The 18,562-nt window shown below is 43.1% G+C and overlaps 1 protein-coding gene across 1 annotated transcript in view; it reads left to right on the forward strand.

Moving 5' to 3' along the window:
- Positions 1 to 6,222: 6,222 nt before the first annotated feature.
- Positions 6,223 to 18,562, forward strand: part of WDFY2 (WD repeat and FYVE domain containing 2) — a 71,233-nt gene continuing 58,893 nt past the window's right edge. The window contains exon 1 of the mRNA XM_086612209.1: positions 6,223 to 6,359. Coding sequence (XP_086468335.1) covers positions 6,223 to 6,359 — 137 coding nt within the window. The remainder of the gene's footprint in view (positions 6,360 to 18,562) is intronic.

The raw sequence follows: 18,562 nt of genomic DNA on the forward strand, positions 1-18,562 counted from the left end.
CCTTTATATATTGAAAGGCTGCAATAACGTCTCCCCTGGAGCCTTCTCCAGGCTGAACACCCCAACTCTCTCAGGCTGTCTTTGTAAGAGAGGGGCTCCAGTCCTCTGACTACTTTTGTCACCCTCCTCTTGGACCCACTCTAACAGATCCTTGTCTTTCCTGTGCTAGGGACCCCAGAGGTGGACACAATACTCCAGGTGAGGTCTCATGGGAGCGGAGTAGAGGGGGAGACTCACCTCCCTCATCCTGCTGGCCACATTTGTTTTGATGCAGCCCAGGATACGGTTGGCTTTCTGGGCTGCAAGTGCACATCGCCAGCTCATGTCCAATTTTTTGTGCACCAATATCCTGAAGTCCTCTGCAGGGCTGCTCTCAATCCATTCATCACTCAGTCTGTATCCATACCAGGGGTTGTCCCAACCCATGTGCAGGACCTTGCACTTGGCCTTGTTGAACTTAATGAGGTTTCAGATGGTTGAAAGCATTTTGTCAGCCTAACAATATCCACTGTAGGCCTATCACAGAGGGAAGATTTCAGGGGACAAAAAAAAAAGTTCAGAAGTCCTGAGGCCTAGAAAAACACGAGATTAATGAGTTTAGAAGAATTAGTGGTCAGAGAGTTCCACCAAAAAGACAATGAATTAAATTATAGAGTTTTTTTTTACAGCAAGTCGGGAGCCCAAAATGTGAGTAATACTATAGCAGGATCAATGAGGACAAAGGAAACAGCAATAAGACTGCGTACAATGCCAGAACTGCTTATGGGGCAAAATGTATGAGCCAGGAGTTCTCATTTGCAGCCCACACACTGACACAGCATCACTTTTTTTTCGTTCTCACATGTTCACAGTCAGTTACAAAGACAGCAGCACTTGCACAGCAGCTAAAAATGAGTGTATTTCTTCTCGATAAGGTGCTACACAGTGATACTGCCGTCCATATTTTTTAAAGCTGATCTTTTTCTTCATAATTTTGACCTACAGCAGATTCAAGCAGTCTTTCTGATAGGTCCTCATTTTCTGAATGCCTGCAGTAAACAAAGCTAATGAAATACAGAAGAAAACCGTCATTATGAGCACGTAGGGCTTATTAATAGCAATATGGCAGCCAGTGGTATTCACTGTGTGACTGATAAATACCTGGAGCAAAATAAGGAGCATTGTCTAAATTTGAGAGAGCATTTTTATAACAAGTTTTGTATTTTTAAGCAAGATGGACAAGTGAATTTTCCACAGAACATTTTTGGTGCTCTGTGAGGTTTGCCTTTCTATATAAAGAGCTAATCTATATTTGTTTCCCACATGCTTCCAAGAATGATGTAGCTTCTGAAATTAAAAATATTTTTTCAGTAACTGTCTTATGAAGGCTATCAATGCTGACAAAACAGGAGAAGGAGAGAATTTAAGCACACATTTTTGCAGTTGCACGCAGAAGTGCAAGTTTTGAAGAAATTGTAAATCCCGTATAATGTAGAGCTGGAAAACATTTAGTTTACAAACAGGCAGAGAAGAAAAGCATGGGAGAGAATAAAACACTGCCACATTCGATGGCTATTGAGAGTCAGCTCTACTTGTTGCCAAGTGGTTTTACCTTTTTTATGCGGTTATCTTTTGCATATATAAGTTCTTTGGTTTTGCATGGGTGATTGAGGAAGAGGCCTCAGAAGCTGAAATCTGGCTCACTGTCAACAGAGCAGTTTTAAATTTAAGCACTGAATCAGTCAAAGAGCAGTTTCGCTCCCACACTAGTTCCCCTCTTGCAGACTGAGAGCAACTGGAATCAGATTACTTAATGGCTCAAACGGGCACGTGTTGAATAGTTTGGGCCTAAAATTTAATCGCAACAAAATACTTTTTCTTTATTAAAGGCCTATTATTGGGATTATTAATATTGCTCTTATTATTGTTGAGCACTTTATAAAAGAACTGTTTTTCTTAGTATCCACACAGAGGCCAACCTGTTTATTAAACTGTCCTACTCCTACTCAGTGGCCCCAGTGCTTGACAGTTTTAGCTGAAAGGTATGTGAGATGTCACTGTGTTGCCAGATCATGTCATGAGCATAATTTTGCAGAAAAGTTACAATTATGCCAAAACAGAACACACTGCTGTGCTTTTTGGCCAAGGGATTTCCCCTCCTCTTGTAACAGAAGTAACAACTTTGCAGACAGGAGTATCCAAACACAGGGCTGAAGGCAGAGCTGGAGACCCTCCAGCTTCCTCCTCTCTGGGCAACCCTCTCACCTGCAGGTCGGGATTCTCTCCTGCTTGTCTGAACCATCACGCAAGACGTGATTACCTACTTTTTAAAACAAATTTAGTTGGTATAACTCGGAAGAATCTGACCCTGATAAACTAAACTAGATAAATAAATAAAAAAAATCAACCTCAAACCAACCGGCAAACAAAGCAGAAGATGGAGCCAGAGAGCAGCTTTTAAAGCAAATTGCCAGAGGAGACGGGCAATTCCATTTGCTCCAATTCCCAAGCTTCAAACGGGACTGCAGATGAGGAACTGGAGAAGGTCTTCCGAGACTCTGGTGTGGTACGAGGGCACGGAAAGTGGCTCCATTCTGTGTGAACGCATCGGTTCAAACCAGCACTGCTTCTTCTCAGAGGTCTTCTGTCGTCATCCTGTGCATGGATACATGAGCCAGTATTACTGCTCATAGGCAGGCAGCCTAATTCTGCTCTGTCTAAATCAAAGCAGTGAAAGTCAACCCGCATCAAGAAAATAAAGGCCAAAACTAACAGAGGGAAGGATGTTTCGTTTACCATGGTGGCATGCCAAAATGCAGGGTAGGAGAAATCACACTAAGAAAGAAAGATGAGGTAATATTAATTCAATATAAAGTAAGCTGCATTTTGCAGCTTGTTTTTCACTCCATGTTACTGACGGATATAGTCTTCCAAGAAAGTTCAAATAATCCAAGCATATCATACTAGTAACCACACTTTCTACCAATTCAGAATTTATGTTAACAAGAAAAAGAACCTTTAAATGAAGTAGTCATATAAATTTCCTTCCATGTAATTTTTACAATTACCTGCTAAAAGCACATACCAGAGAAGCATCATATAATTCTTAACCCTACTTTTTTTTTTTTTTAATGTAGAAAAAGAACTGAATAAGATTGCTTTTCTTGGCGTTTAATTCAGTTACTAAATCATCTTGCTTTTGGTCCTAGCAAGATTTTTAATCCATGCAATTTGACCTGAAAGCTATGACAGAAACCGAAAAAAATCTGCTAAGATTATAAGATTTATTTTCTTGATTTTTTTTCAATTATATGGAGAAACACTTTTCTAAACTACCCTAATTTTGCTTCTGTAGGTACTCATTAAACTTGATGTCTACCGTGATTCTAACTGAAAGTATTTTTGTCCATTAGTTTTTGTCATTATGGGAGAATTGTTTTTGAAAAGTTTTTTATTTAATTTTGTGTGGCAGTGGTAGATCTGGGAGAACACTCAGGTTTTGTTGGCAATTTCAATGCCTTTTCCACCATTACCACAATATTCTTTTAGCGTGTCCAGTGGAATGCAGGAGGAAGCTCCAGGTTCCTGTCTCACATTGAAATCTTTCTTCTCTGCTTTCCTTCCTCCTCTCACCAGTTTTCCATGCATTCCTTGTTCTTCCCTCAGGCATAGCAAAACATCTTTTGTGTGCAATAATTTCCCAAGCATATTTCCCCATCTTATAAAGGAGAGTAGAGCATTGACCTCAAGTTTGTACACCTGGTAAAGTGACGTACTAGACTAGACCTCAGGACACCTTTCTATTATTCAAGTGCCTTCCTGGTCTTGCAGAGGAAGTCACCATTACAGATAAGCTTTAAAACATGCCCTTAAAATTTTTATCTTGACTGGCTGCTGGAGCCTCTCTTGCATTGTGTTTTTGTTTGGGTTTTGTTTTTTCCAAAGGGTAACTTATTTCCAAAGATCAAACCTTTATATAAAGCATATATTTGATTTCAGCGTATTATTTGGCTTTGGTCCAAAATGCATGGCAGTGTTTTCTTCCAAACAGTGTCTTAAACCTTGAAGGAATAGTATTGGATCTGAAATGGTTTAACGATATAGGAGAGACAAGGTTAATAGGGAAATGTAATATGTCTCAATAGGCAATCGAAGAAAATCCAGCTAATTTGGGAGACATGTAGGACCTACTTCCAGTCCTGTGAACTATACCTTTGTCTATCAAGACACTAATTTTCTCCATTACTTGCTTCCTTAAAGGCCTGCTTGGCAAAAAGACATTTTTAGATACACGTCCATTCTGAAATCTATCAAGTATATCAACATCTTCAAAGAATATCTTACATGTCTCATCAAGTAGCGAAACAAGCATTTCTATCTGTAGGTCCAGCCTAGGACCACAGGATCATCTGTAGCAGTAAGAAGATTGGTCTTTGCCTCTTTAGCAGTAGTTCCCTTCTAAGAATTGCGAAAAAGAGGTGTTATCTAGTGCAATCACACATCCTCTGGGAAACAGTTTGAGGCTGCAGATTCGTTTCCTATAAGCCATTATACAGCCATCGACTGTTGCTGACTGGACCTTTTCCTCCACAGTATACTTGTGAACTTCCAATAGTTTAGTTGAGTAAAGCTTAAATGTCTCACTGTGGTCCTGCATATATGCTGGTTTGTTTAGTGTAACACAGATTACTAAACATTGTGAAAATTTAGTTTCTGCTCTAAAGAATTTACTATATCTTTCCTCTGTTGCCTGTATGTACTACATAGGCAACATAAGTGCCGAGTGGGCAATCAGGATTTCTTCTGTTGCTGACACTGCTGTATGTTACTCTCAGAGAAAAAGTAAACTCTTGATCTTTTGAGTGTTTCATACCTGAACTCTGACAAGACACCTCATCCCTGGAAGTATTCAAGGCCAGGTTGGATAAGGCTTTGGGCAACCTGATGTAGTGGAGGGTTTCCCTGCCCATGGCAGGGGGGTTGGAACTAGATGATCTTTGATGTCCCTTCCAACCCTAACCATTCTATGATTCTATAAGTCTCCTCAATTTTTCTGCTGATGGGCAGGAGCACTGAATTTTTTCATGGAGAACTGCTGTTCGTCCGCTTAGTGTGGGTAAATTTAAAGTTACAGCTGAAATAACGCTTTCCAATCTGCTGACAACTTCTGCAATGTAGGACAACAGTTCAGACGTTGAGCATGATTTTCCAGAATCTTTTGAGACAGACTATGAAAGTTTGGCGCGTACCTCAGGAGGAAGTGCTTTTTCACTGGCTTTAGCACAGAGCTTTGGGGAAGTTATCTGACCTCCTTGAACCTCATTGAATCCATCAGGACAAGTGAGTGAAACGTAGCATCTTGCCGAAAATAAGCTGCCAGAAGGCTGCTGTGTTTCCCTTAGGAATAAGCTCTCCAATGGTGAATTTCTACCGCCACCACGCAAGCCGCAGAGCTTCTGCTGACCCTTCCCCCTGTCCAGGCTGGCCCCACATCTTACTTCAGCACCCATTTTAAACACCGAGTACTGAAATTCATGTAGAAATGGTTACGTAAAAGCTGTGTGATGCAGAAAACACTACAGAAAGTTTAATACAAGGTCCTACTTCTAATGTAGCAGCAGAAACCCCATCTTTACCTCCCGTGCTAAACCTTCAGTCCCAAGATAAACTCACATAGGAAAAAAGTCCCCGTAAACACGGGGAAGCAACCTCCCCGTTTAATCTTTGCTCCCTTTTCTTTCGCAAAAGAGCCCACGGCAACGCGACTGCGGGACGGACGGCCAAGCAGCTGAACCGTGCCAGCGAAGGTAGCACCAGGCATCTTGTCAGAAGCGCGACACGTTTACCCGGCTGCCCCCTGAGGCGTACCCGCGCTCTAATTAACAATATTCTCCCGGACAGCCCGCGCCCCTGGGAGGACGGCCATCGAAGAATACGTGTCTTTAAACCACTGTCTGTCTAAAAGATTTCCTTCGCAAAGGAGCCCTCTGCCGCGACATGGCGGCTGGCGGCCGCCATTTTCCCCCCCTCCCCTCAGAGCGTCGCGCCCCGCCCCGCCCGGCGCAGCCCGGCTCGGGGGCGGTGCCGCCGCCGCCGCCGCCGCGTTCGTTCCTACTTCCCGGGGAGCCCGCGGCGGTGCCCGGCTCCGGCAAGTCCCTCCTCCGCCTCGGCAGTGCGGGCCGCCTCCTCCAGCCGCAGCCTCCTCCGGCCGCAGCGGCGGTGCCCGCCGGCCCCGCGGCGCCCATGGCGGCGGAGCCTCAGCCCAAGGCGCTGACTCGCAAGCCCCTCCTGCTCAACAAAGTGGAGGGCTCGCAGGAGGTGGTGAACATGGCAGCGATAGTGCCCAAGGAGGATGGGGTCATCAGCGTCTCCGAGGACAGGTACCGAGGAGCGGGAGTCCAGAGGTCCTGCGGGGCTTTGGCGGTGGTCTGTTTCCTCCACCATCACTTGCCGGTGATAGGGGTGCTGGTGGTCCACCAGCATCCCCATCACCGGCGAGTGATAGTGGGAGGTGACAGGTCCTGCGGTGGTGGTCCATTATCGTCACGGGCGAGTGATGGTGGTGACAGACCACGGCCGTCGCTGGTGTGACTCGACTTCACCACCGGCAAGCGTCAGGGTGGTGGTGGGGGTCCGGACGGGGACGTTGCTAAAGCAGCTGCATCTGGTCCTGGAGGGAAAGGAGCTTGGGGCAGGGCTCTCCAGCTTGGTCTCCATCTTCTCCTTTGCCGTCGTGTTGGTCAGGGCAATGAGTGGGCTGGCGTGCTGCTGAAACTTGCAGGACTTGAGTGACTTCATTTAACGCGGGTAGAATCTGAGATCTGAGGTCGCCTTCATCACAAGGATTGCCGGGGGAGGCTGTGGAGGTCTCTGACCTTGCCTGAAGATTGCGGTGGCATTGGCTAAAACAGTAGTTTTGGTTCCCGTTTCTCCTCTCCAAACGTTTCTTGGTAATGGTTTAAAAATACCGTGTATCGGTGATAAGATCTTGGAGTTAAATCCCGTGTTGTAAAGCTTCCAAAGAGGAGAATGTTTTGAGGCCGTTTAGCTGGGCTGCGCGGGGTCTGAGGCTGCCCAGAGACAGCTTGGGCTCTTCTGAAAGAGCCCAAAGTTAATTCAGCCGTGCAGCTGGACCTTCAAAACTCCATCCCGAAGGTGCCTGCCTTTAAAATAAGAGCTCGTTTTGCTTGCGGAGTCCATAAATAATTATTTTAAGCAGAGTTTCTTTGCAACTCGGGTGCATGGTGTGTCACCTGTGTCCCTGGCTTGAAAGACAAATGTTGACCAGTGTGTAAATATGTTTTGACTCTCAAGAGGTTTCTTTGGTGGACAGTTTCTCTGGGATGCCTGTTATCCTGTTGAGTGTCTGCTTTTGTGTCTCTGCTAGCTTTCCGGAAAACTGTCAGTGTTTTTTTCGTATTGTCTTTGTCCTCACTGTGAGTTACAAATATGTGCAAATTTAAGATCATTTAAATTCATCTAAACACGTGCAAATTTAAGATCATTTAAATTCATCTGAGCTGTGCTCTCCAAGTGAACCCTCATGCCTCGTAGAAAGAGGAACCGAGCTACTTAAAACAAGTACACTGTAAAAGAGACTTTAAGCAGTTTTACGTTGCTGTGTGCTCATGATTTCATTGTCTTTATGTTTTTTTTTATGTATTTGTTGTGAAGCTGAATAAAGCTCGACTGTTTTTGGCTCATTGTAGCTTGTTAGGCTGACTCAGCCAATTCTTTTAACCGTAAGAAAGTATTCCTGAAATTCATTTGCTCTCGTATAGGTGTCTCTCTCAATCTCTGCCTCTTCCCCCACCTTAGAAAAAAAATAAGTAGCTTCTGCTGTTTTAGCACTTATGAGTTGCTGGGAATAGGTTGATGCTTCAAGTGGATGTTTCTTTGTAGAGAAAGGGATTGATCAGAGATCTTTGTTTCACTAATAACTGAGGTGTCAGGTTCAAGAAACAAGTGGTGAAGTGGAAACTAGAAGGTTCACATTAAGAAGCTTGCTAGTTCATGAGCAACCATCACTCTTCCTTCCCGTCCCAGAGCAAACCACTGGTGTAGATAAGTTAGGTCCTGCTTTGTGATGAAACTGGATAAAGAAATCTGTTGCTAGATGTGCTGCTAGATGTCTAAAGTTTTGCTGGTAGATACACGATAACTCTACGGACATTAAAATACTGTAGTAAGTCTGGAGGTTCTCGGGCTATTTTCTGTTTGAAGGCACCAACCAGGTAATTTGTCTGCTTGTGGGGCTGATTTGCAATGTCTTTGAGATGCTGTAAGCTATGATCGTGCCTTTTATTTCTTTAGGCATGAAGATGTTGGTGGATGTTTTTTTCTTTCATTTTTCACCTGCATTAGCATTTTTATTGTAATTGAAAGGTTCAGAGTCTAAAACTTACTTGGAAGGAATAGCAGATTAGGAGTCAAACTTGGAGGTTTCAGGATGCCTGGGGTGGAAGCATAGTTTACTGGACTTTCAATACCTGTGGTTTATGATTAGGCTTGTGCAGATCCTTACGATACCTTTTCCTGTTTGGACCTGCCTTCTAGTGTTAGAGTTGATGTGGTGGTTTAATCACCTTGGAATGTGGAGGCCTTTTAGAGATCCCTGGAAACTGTAAAGGATGGTTATGGAGATGTTATCTGTCTCTTGTTAGCCAGGTAAGTGAGTTCTGGCTGTATTTCCCAGCCTGTGATATGTACTGCTCATATGAGAGAAATGCTCTGAAACTTTTGCAGAGAACTTCATCTGGAATGACTTGCCGTTTCCAGCACTTGCTTCAGGCTGAGGAGGATGAGTCTTCTGGAGAAGATGAGGAGGGAGTTCTCTGTTGGTTCACTGGCTAATGGCTGAACATATCACTGTTGAAGTTGCTAGTAGTCTTAACATATACCACAACTAGGTACCGCTTTAAAGGTTTCCTTTAGTGCATGCTGTGGCTTTATACCCATAAACCCTTCAAAGCAGAAGCTCTCCAGTCTCTATTTTGTATGGCCCCAGTGGTTTTATCTGGTTTTAAAAGATACGGAAGTGGTTTCAGCTATAGCTTGCAGACATAGTCATGCATTATATAGCATTATATATTGTATTTGTAGCACATACATGAGCATATTTTAAGAAAGAAAATGAAAAACAAATAATAATAGAGTGTGGTTATTCTTCATGAAGAATGGCATAAAGAGGAATAGAAGGACTCTCGAGGGGGTTACACATTTAACTAGATATTCTAAACTTTACATAACCTGCAAGGTTGGAGTTTCTTTTCAATGTTCATCGCCTGTGTGCTCTACGCATTTTCTCTTCTGAGTCTTAGTCAGTCATGTTAGTTGAACGATGTGCATTGTGTTGTAATCTTAGCAATTTTGTCGATTCCTTTCTAGAGCAAAATAGACTGAGTCTGTATCTCTTTACAGTACAGACGGTGTGCATTAGGAGTTGTAATTTTATTTTGTGTTTTTCTTCTAAGGAAAAGACATGCACCTGTCTAGGCAGGTAACAGTTAAAGGAGTGGCAGCATTTGTTAACCAAGAATGTATAAATCTGATGCAGGAGGGCTATAAGAAAGAAATTATTAGCTTTCATCCATGCTCTTTCACCTGCCAGCAAACAGGTAGAATTAACAGACGTGTATCCAAATGAGTCTTGGGTCATCCATAGCATTGAATGCCCTAGGTGCCACACATGAAGCTAAAGTGGGATTTTCCTAATGTGCACAGCTAGCCCTAAGTTGTCGTCAGCTTCCTGTGTGTTAAAAGCATGTGCTACTGTGTCAAAACTGCTGAGCACCCTGTCTTTTCTTGCCTTCAGAGGGAGATGTGGGTGTTGGGCACATCTGAAAAGTAGGTCACTGGCATGTCAAGTTCAGACATATCTAACTCCATGCTCCAGAGAAGATTTAGTGTCATTAATCTTACCTGAGCGTGGGGATATGGTGGGAGAAGTGCAGTGACTCACCCAGCTTTCAGTGCAAGCAGTTCTGCTTGGTGTTGGCACACTTCTGTGTTTCTCAAGAGCCTGCCAGTGATGTGAGTGCTAATTCAGCTGGGTGTCTGATGTGCTGATCGTGTGTCACCTGGCAAAACTGGCAGGAGGAGGCTAAGTGTCATAGTGGTAAACCTGCGCTTTGCCACTAGCCATCTTTTTTTTTTTTCCACTAGCTGTATTGTAGGTGAGGAAATCTTAGACGTGTACTGGTGTAGGCAACTCTCCTGGTAATTATGAACGCTGGTCTATGCTCTCGTTTGGGTGGGAGTTCTGTGCTCACTTCCGTGCTACAGACCTTGGAAATGTAGGTGTTGCAGTCAAGAATTGTTCCCCTTAAAGTAATCACTGGAGGTAAACGCTTTCATAGTCAACTGAAAATTGACAAAATCCTTTCATTTTAAAAAACAGGCATTCTAGTCTCTTAGAATGTGACCAAATCTAGGAGAAAAATATTTATGCCATAGTTTGTTTTTTTTTATAAATAAAATAACAGAGGCCTTTGTCTTCTCCACTACCTTGTATCATCTTAAGTTCCTTTCAAACTGAAATGTCTGAGCTCCTTTGTATGGATCGCTGTATAAACAGTGAGGTCAGACTGTTTGTCATGTACGTTCATATTACTGTCTTCATCTCACATAGAGAAAACCATGCAGAGCTTGTATTGCTAGGTTTGATTTACAGTTTGAGGTTTTTAGTGCAGATGTGCACTTAAGCTGTTGTCTAAGACTTGCCTTCTGGGTACGCTAACTAGCAGGTTTTTGAAGGGTTACAAAAATGGATGACTGTCTTGTGTAGATGAAATCTCGACTTTGCTAAACTAGTGGTGAACTAGGAATGGGGATATTTGTGTGTGACAAGAAGCATGGGGATTGTCTTTGGCATCCTGCTGACATGCCTTCTAGCATGGAGAAGTATGATCTTTCCACCCTTAAATATATCAAAAGCAATTTTTTGCTCCGTGTGGTTTTCTTGTCCAGATCCAGGGCATAAAGCAATATAGCGTTATAGTACATGCCTGTGAAATACCTTTAATGGAAAGGCTGGACTGGACTCTCCTCTTAGTGCTGCATCCAGGCCGGACATGAGGAACTGCAGACCCTCAGTAGACTCTCTGGATTTCCTTTCTCCTATGATGGGGTGGTAGAGAGCAATGGCTTTGCAGAGCTATGGTTGCAATACAGGTTTGTAATTCTCATGTAAACACAGGGTCACATCGCTGACAGTTGCTCTGTTTTGTGTGTGGCTGTTGGTTCGCAGCAGAAGTGCAGGTGGTGTGAGAACTGATTTTGATGCTGGCTGCTTGTGTGTGTGTATCAGTCCAAGCCTGTAGGTTTCGCACCCAGGTTATTGCAGTGTGAGCAATAGTTTAAGCAGTGCGGAAGGTGCGGATGTTCTTCACAGGTGTAAAAAGACTTGTCCCTGCCTGGAGGTTCTTTAAATTTTGATTAAAACATCAGTCACCAATAAAATTGTTGACAGTGAATGAAGGAACTCTACATTAACAGTGCAGAGGTTCATAAGAGACCTATTGCCGTAGATGCAACTTATTTGGTCTGAAGTTTTTTAAACTAATTGGATGTGTTACAACTTGATGACTGTGTTTGGAATAAAGCTCAGGGTGGAGGTTAGTGCTGGCTGTTTGAGTGAAAGAAGTGGATGCTGGCAAGAGGTTTGAGAGAAGACAGGAGGTCCAAAAGCTCTTGGAATCAGAAATTGTTGCAGATGTTGAAAAGTGACTGTTCCTGATTTGACTAACATGTATCCTGTTGAGATGCCAAAATCCTGGGAGTAGCACTTAAAATGTTTTGCTGAGTATTTGTTGAGGATGATAAACTCTACTCGGTAGCTTTTGGGAGACCTTGCAATATATTTTTTTTAACCCTGTGTGGCACTTTGTGCCACCAGGAGATGACCTGTTGAAGTTTGCCAAATCTTGTCTATTCCTTGCTTTACGATGCTCTCACCCGAGTACTTAGTGTCAGTTAAGGATTTAAAGCACTAGCATTTAGTCTTGTCTTTCTGATTTGATCTATCCTGCAACTTCTAGCTCATGTAGGTCAATGCACAAATTGGTGCACCTCCTGCAGTTGTATGAAGTTTGTGTCTTAACTACAAGATGGGAGCTGCAAAAAATGTGGTATGACATGGCTTGGACTGTGACTTGTATAGACCCAGTTTCAGCAGCACAGTTAAGCATCACAACAGAGCGGAACATTAGGTGCTTGAACGTTTAGAGTCAGAGATGCAGTGGGTTTTACTTTCCTCTCTGTTTTAGAGATTATTTCTTGATAAAAGAAGAAAAATTTGCTACTTAATACACCTTCTGTTTGCCTTATGGTAGCCTCCTTTTCTGTCAGTTGCTGAACAAGGCTCTTGAGTTGCAGCAAGTTGCAGAATGGTGCATTCGCCTTCCATCTCAAACAGTTCTTGTTTTTCGTCTTGTCTTCCCTGACCCCGTCTTAATTTCACTGGCATCTGTTTACACAGAGACTGGATTTCTCAGCGTGTCTCGTATCTGTCAGGCTTGGTGACCTTTCTCTGCAGTCTCTCCAGTCCTGCAGCTGAACAATGCTCCTTGCCGAGGAGAGGGGACTGCACAATGCCACCTCTGTGTTTGCCCTGAGGTTCCTGGAAGAAAAACAAATGCTGGTTGTGGAGTATGTGCAGTACAGAGCTGGCATATAACTGAAAACGTACTGTTGCAGGAAACTTGTTAGTTTTTCTCCTAAATCTGAAGATGGCTAGAGGAGGCAGTGATGCTACAGCATTAAACAGCTGCAATACCTTAAGATAAAGGATTTGCAACAGTTTTGAAGCTACCAGGCTAGTTCAGTAAGGCTGGCCTTTCATTGAGGGTCACTTAGCCGACTGAAGGTCTCAAATACCATGCAATGTTGTAGCACAATAGAAATATATCAGTAGCTTTTTTGACTGACCTTATAATATTTTGGTTATTGAGGCAGACTCTTTGTTTTTTCTTTCCCCCTCTCCAGCTGCACTGGTTCCTGCATGGTATCTGCTGACAGTGATCTATGTACAGGTTTCCCAGAAACATCTTTCAGCTATGTGATAATACATGCAAGACAACCGCTCGAAAGTGACACAAGTTTTGTAAAATGTTGTTTGTAACAGTCTTAAGAGAAGTCAGAGTATACTTGGCTGCTCAGAGAGCAAATGGGAAGGACAAAATGGGAGAGCGTAATGCAGGCACATGCTGCTCCTGTGCTTGGGAGCACTATAAGCTTCGTAAATGATGTGCAATGCCCTAAGAAGAGCAACTGGCTTTTGCACAAGTATCTTCTGTATATCACTGTGTTCTGTGCCTCATAACCTCTCGGATGTTAGAAGGCCATTCACATAAAACCACCCCAGAAGCCATGTTTAATTGCCTTGCCCATGGTGCTTCGATCCCACACCTGTCAAATACAAGTGGTTTTATATAAAACTCTGCCATTATCTGTGTGTGTTTGCCCAGGGATTTGATGAGAATTGCAGTAGTCCCTCACATAGTGTGTTACAAACACAGGAGCAAGAAAAACCACAACTTTTTCCCTTCTGTATATGGTGTGAGGGAGTGATGGATGCAGCTATGGCTTTGTAGGATGCAGCAGGCTTGGATGGAGCACCATGGGAGGTGACCGGAGTGATGGCCACGGAGTGCTGAGAATAGCCACACACAGCAGGATACCTCCTGTTGTTCAACAGAGCCTTGTCCTGCATGGGTTGTTTTAGGGAAGAGAAGATAAAACTTCCTTCTTTATACTTTTGTGAGGTGAAGTATGAAACGCAGTAAATCGAAAAACTATAAAACAAACATCCACACAGGAATGGCAAGTACCCCAGCAAGCAGGTTGGACGAGTGGCTGGAACAAGCCTGGAGAAGGACAATGTTGTGAAAGAAGAAGCAGTAGAGGGCAAGTTTACCAGGCAGCCCTCCAGGGAGGGATCTTTGCATAATCATGAAACCATATAGCTCTCTCAGGGTTCTTCATATGTCATAGTCTTGTCGCAGCTGGAAGGCTTCAGGCGGCTCCAAGCAGACCAATGTTCTATTGCGAAGGCTTTAGGCTCTACTCTAAGGAAGGCCCACACTCCTCCAAGGCTCAGGAGGAAATGCCTCACCCTTAGGAGTAAAGGCCCTGCCTTAAATAGTCAGGAGTCACATGGTTTGCTAGATGGGTCAAGGCTATTGGTCACTTGACCATCCATCTCCCAGAGTGATTGGCTGAATGCTACAGCACCTGTTTCAAGGTAACTTTCCCAGTGTAACGAGCTACAGGTGTTTCTTAGTTAGCCTGCATAGGGAAAGAACTTTCACAGGGTGCTGCAGCAGCCAAAAGGTTTCTCCACATAGTCTGTGTTCCTGATGGCTTGAAACTGTCCATAAATAACAATCAGAATGGATATTTGGCTGTCAGAAAGCAGGTAATAAATTTTGTGAATTAGACTGTGCTGAAATTTTAGATAGACAAAATACAGCCTTCATCCTTATAAGAGGGACAACAGTTGTGGAGGCTGGGTTAAAAGAAAGTGGTGTTTTAATTTTTTTTCTTAGTCAGGCTGCAGGAAATAGCATTGTGTAACTAACCTTGGCCAGACTTTGAACATATGGGCTTTGCTTGTCATGCCATGTGTATTCACCACTTAAATTAAGTTTTGCAGGAAACTCAAGGCTTTGAGCACTGAATCGAAGGCAATGCCAAAGCACAGTTCTGGGTAGAAGAGTGCTGCCGTTCTGCTGCCAAGTTTATCGAGAAGTTTGATCTAAAGTTGCCTTTAATTCTCCAAATCTTGTATCGTTCCCTCTTACTGCAAGGTAAAAGATCGATGTTCTTAGCAGGTTTTTGAAATAATGGTAGTGATCAGTCGGCCCCAGAAGGCAATGCTTTTGACCTTTGCGAGTCGGTAATAGCGGTTTCCTTAGGAGCTGAGTCCCACAGAGAGAAATCTGAGAAAAAGCTGTCCTAATGTGAATTGACCTATTTTGCCACCAGATTGAATTATCTAGATTAGAATTATCTGGATTCAGGTGATAGAGTAAATACAGTGCCCTGTCTTGAAGGGATATTGTCTTTAAGATCTTTGCCTGTGTTTAGAACATGACAGATAATGAGATTTTGTACCTCCAGCAGTGAGTGCAAATTTGATAAATTTGCCTTCAGCTTCAAATTCACTTATAATAGCAAATGAAGGCTTAATTGTATTCTTAAGCAGGTGTGCATCTGCCTTGTGGAGTACTTTAGGGTCTTAAAGTAAACCGCTTTTTTTTTTTTTAAAGATCTAGTAAGGTCTAATCATGAGTTGATACTAAAGCTTTTACTTTAGTTTAAAAGGTAATAAGGTATAGTGAAAACATAATTACATTTATGCAAGCTAATTCATGCTAGAGGATGGGAGATGAGGGAGGGTTTTGATGTTGGTTCAGAGCAGTGGTACCTACCGTCCTGGTACAATGGTTTCAAGATTTAGATATATAGGTACCAACAGTCTCCAAATTCCATGCTATTTAGCTTATCCATGGCTTGGAATAAAAAAAAAAAATACAGGCATGGAAAGAGGAAATTCGATAGGCTTATTGTGGTGCAAGATAAGACGAAGCAGGAGAGCACTGAAAATTAGTCTGTTCTGATGCTTTCCTTCTTGTTGCTGTTTAGCCTTTCTGAAGCAGTACAGCAAAGCTTATCTTCTAGATGTCTCCTCTGATTTGGATGCTTCTCCAAGAACATAGACACTGAGGTTTCTTCCCTTGCAGATGTTGGCTGAATATAGTGTTGAACTCAATGTTCTGTAAAGTATTTGCCTATGTGTTTGTTTCTGGGCCAGTTTATTACACAAAGACCCAGAAGGGATTGCCTTTTCATTTAAAACCATTGCCCTGTGTCTCTCTTAAAAGGCATATCCTCATTAAGTATTTGCTCCCTTTATATATGTTGGAAACTTTGGGAATCTCAGTGCTGTGAAACTGGAAATGACAAATTACATTTTATTTGTAACTAGTTTGCACCCATTTTGCTTATGTGCTGAATTATCCTCACTTAAAATATTTTCCTCTTGATCCTTAGTGTTATTAAGCTGTATCTTCTCACTCCCCTACTCTATGCCTATTTTCCTGTTTGATAAAAGGAAATGCTCTCCCCGCTCTCAGCTCTGTTTTGCGAGAGCGGATGTGAGCTACAGAGTCAGCCAACAAGTGGTTCAAATTGACATTGCAAAGGCCTCATGTTTTACAGCAGCCTGTGCATGGCATAGGATTATAGTAAAATTTATCATAATTTTTGAGCTTTCTGCTTTGATGGTAAGGACATAGCCTGTGGTCAAGCCTAGCTTTTACAGCTTGCAGGGTTGACTAAAGACAGCTGCAGCATTTTGATGAGAGGAGACACCTCTACATGGTGTCTTGGCTGGACTTACGAATCATGCCTTTACCTCACTGACCATTCCAGCAGCTTCACCAGCAATAAGCTGCTGTCAAAAGCTGATTGCAGTTCTGCAATTACTGAAGTCCAGTAGGAAAGCTCATGCCTCTGCTGTTCCCCGTCAAGCGTACAGCCCTTGTGCCAGCTCCGGTCCTGTCGATCCCATTGCTTCAAACTTCTGTGGCACAGGAGTCCTTGGTCAGGCGATGGCCTCGGTGTATAGCCTGCTTTCTGCCAGCCAGGAGCTTGAGGGGAGATGAAACAGCCTTTGCATTTGGCTTCCAGAGCTCAAGGATTGCTTTTAATGTGCTGTGGTAATGGTTTTCTTCATCAGTACCTGCTTCTGTCTCTGCTAAAAGCTAGAGATGGAAGTAGAGCAGTGTGGTAGGTGCTAACAGGGGGAAGGGAGGAGTGAAGCTGACCCAACATTAATTGTGCTGAGGGGGGTGAGAGGTTAATGTATCTGTCAAGTCAAAATTCATACTTTTTGGCTGTATTTTACCCTAAGGTTTGACTAAGGTTATTTAATGTCTGGAATTGAAAAGTTGATACTTTGTGCTGCAGTGAAATGATGCATTTTATTCTGTTCCACTGAGCCCTGTTTTATGTCAGAAAAACTATAATTAAACTCCAAAACTATATTGAGTCTACCAGAGCCTTACCTGGGCCAGTCTGTGCCCTGCCCTAGTAGCCAAGGCAATAGCCTGTCTGATATTACCTCATGTTCCTAGGTTATGTTGCATCTGAAGTCAGGAGTAATAAAGGGTTTTGAGACTGCATTAGCTGCTATTGTCAGCCAAGAGTAGATGTAAGTTGAATTTCTTCAGGCAGGAGAAAGCAGGTGAAGGAGTTATCTTAAATGGATCTACTCCAATGGATGGTAGACCACTGTACTTGGCGCAGTGTGTTATGTAGCGGGGGTTGGTTACACAACGTATAGGCACTAATCCATTTCCAAAGAAGAGCACACTCTCTTCCCTTCAGGAAGTGAATCAGACTTCATAAACAAATCTCTTCTCGCTAACTTCTGCAGCTGCCAGTAAATGAGTGGGAACAGATGAATCCATCATCGTACTTTCAAAATATCCACTAGTACGTGATCCTTCAGCATGGACATCAGTTCAGTATTGTACAAACACTTGCTGAACCTTCAGGTTCACACTCTGATTCCTGTTGTTGCTAGATATTTTGTAGCCAAAAAGCAAAAGCATGTAAAATTTTGGAGAGCTTCCTGTGGTGCTTGGAGTCCTGTGGCAGCCTGAGCTGTGAAGCACCAGCAGAGGAGGAGCCTCGTTGAGTGTGGTGGGCTGTTGGAGACATGCTCTCAGTCCTACCGCAGTCAGGGTTTCTGTGGGCTGCACAGCTGTGGACGTTGCTCTGGGAGACATTTGGGACCTTTGTTGTTTGGCACCTCACCTTCCCCTTTGTGCGCCTTTTATGGTTGCTTGCATGATGGAGGAGCACATGACCAGTGGGAAGGTAGGAAATACTACAGCAGCTGGTACCCCTAATTCAGTTCCAAAATGTTGATTTTGGAGTGGAAGGTTAAAAGCAAAGGTAGGGTTTTTTTGTTAAACAAGAAACGCTAGAAATGCTGCTGGTCATGGTCCTTAGGTTTCCAGCAGTTAACTTTTCCTCAAATACTGTGGCTAACTTATATTAGATACCAGAGAAAGCATTAGGGAAAGGGAGTTATGAATGTACTGATTGTTTTAAAAAAAATGTACATGCTGCAGTGCCTGAAAATGCATGAACTTTAGCTGAATTCTGAAAGCTCCTCTGTGATTTTAGAATGTTTTTACTCCTCCTTTTTCTCCTCCCCAGTAGGTTTTTTAGTAGATAAGAAATAAGTTTGGTGACGATTTCCGTAGTAAATTTTCATTAACAGGAAACCAAGCCTTGAAGTCTCCGTTCCCAACTAGTTTCATCCACAGCATCCTTTTGGTCACAGCTTATGTTCATCCTTCTAAAAACCTGATGACTTAAAAACTCTTTTGAGGAATCAGGAATGAACATCATTGTCTGCTTTTTATGAGGTGTGAACATGTCTGAATGAATGACCCAAGGACTGCAAATGTTGAGGTGACCAGCAGGAAGCTTGGAAAAACCTAACAAATGATCCCCTGTGGTCTTTTCTTTGCTCTAAAACTGAGCTTGTGCTTACATGCAATTTTTG

This window comes from Tauraco erythrolophus, chromosome 1 (assembly GCF_009769465.1).
Source record: "Tauraco erythrolophus isolate bTauEry1 chromosome 1, bTauEry1.pri, whole genome shotgun sequence".
Taxonomy (NCBI): domain Eukaryota; kingdom Metazoa; phylum Chordata; class Aves; order Musophagiformes; family Musophagidae; genus Tauraco; species Tauraco erythrolophus.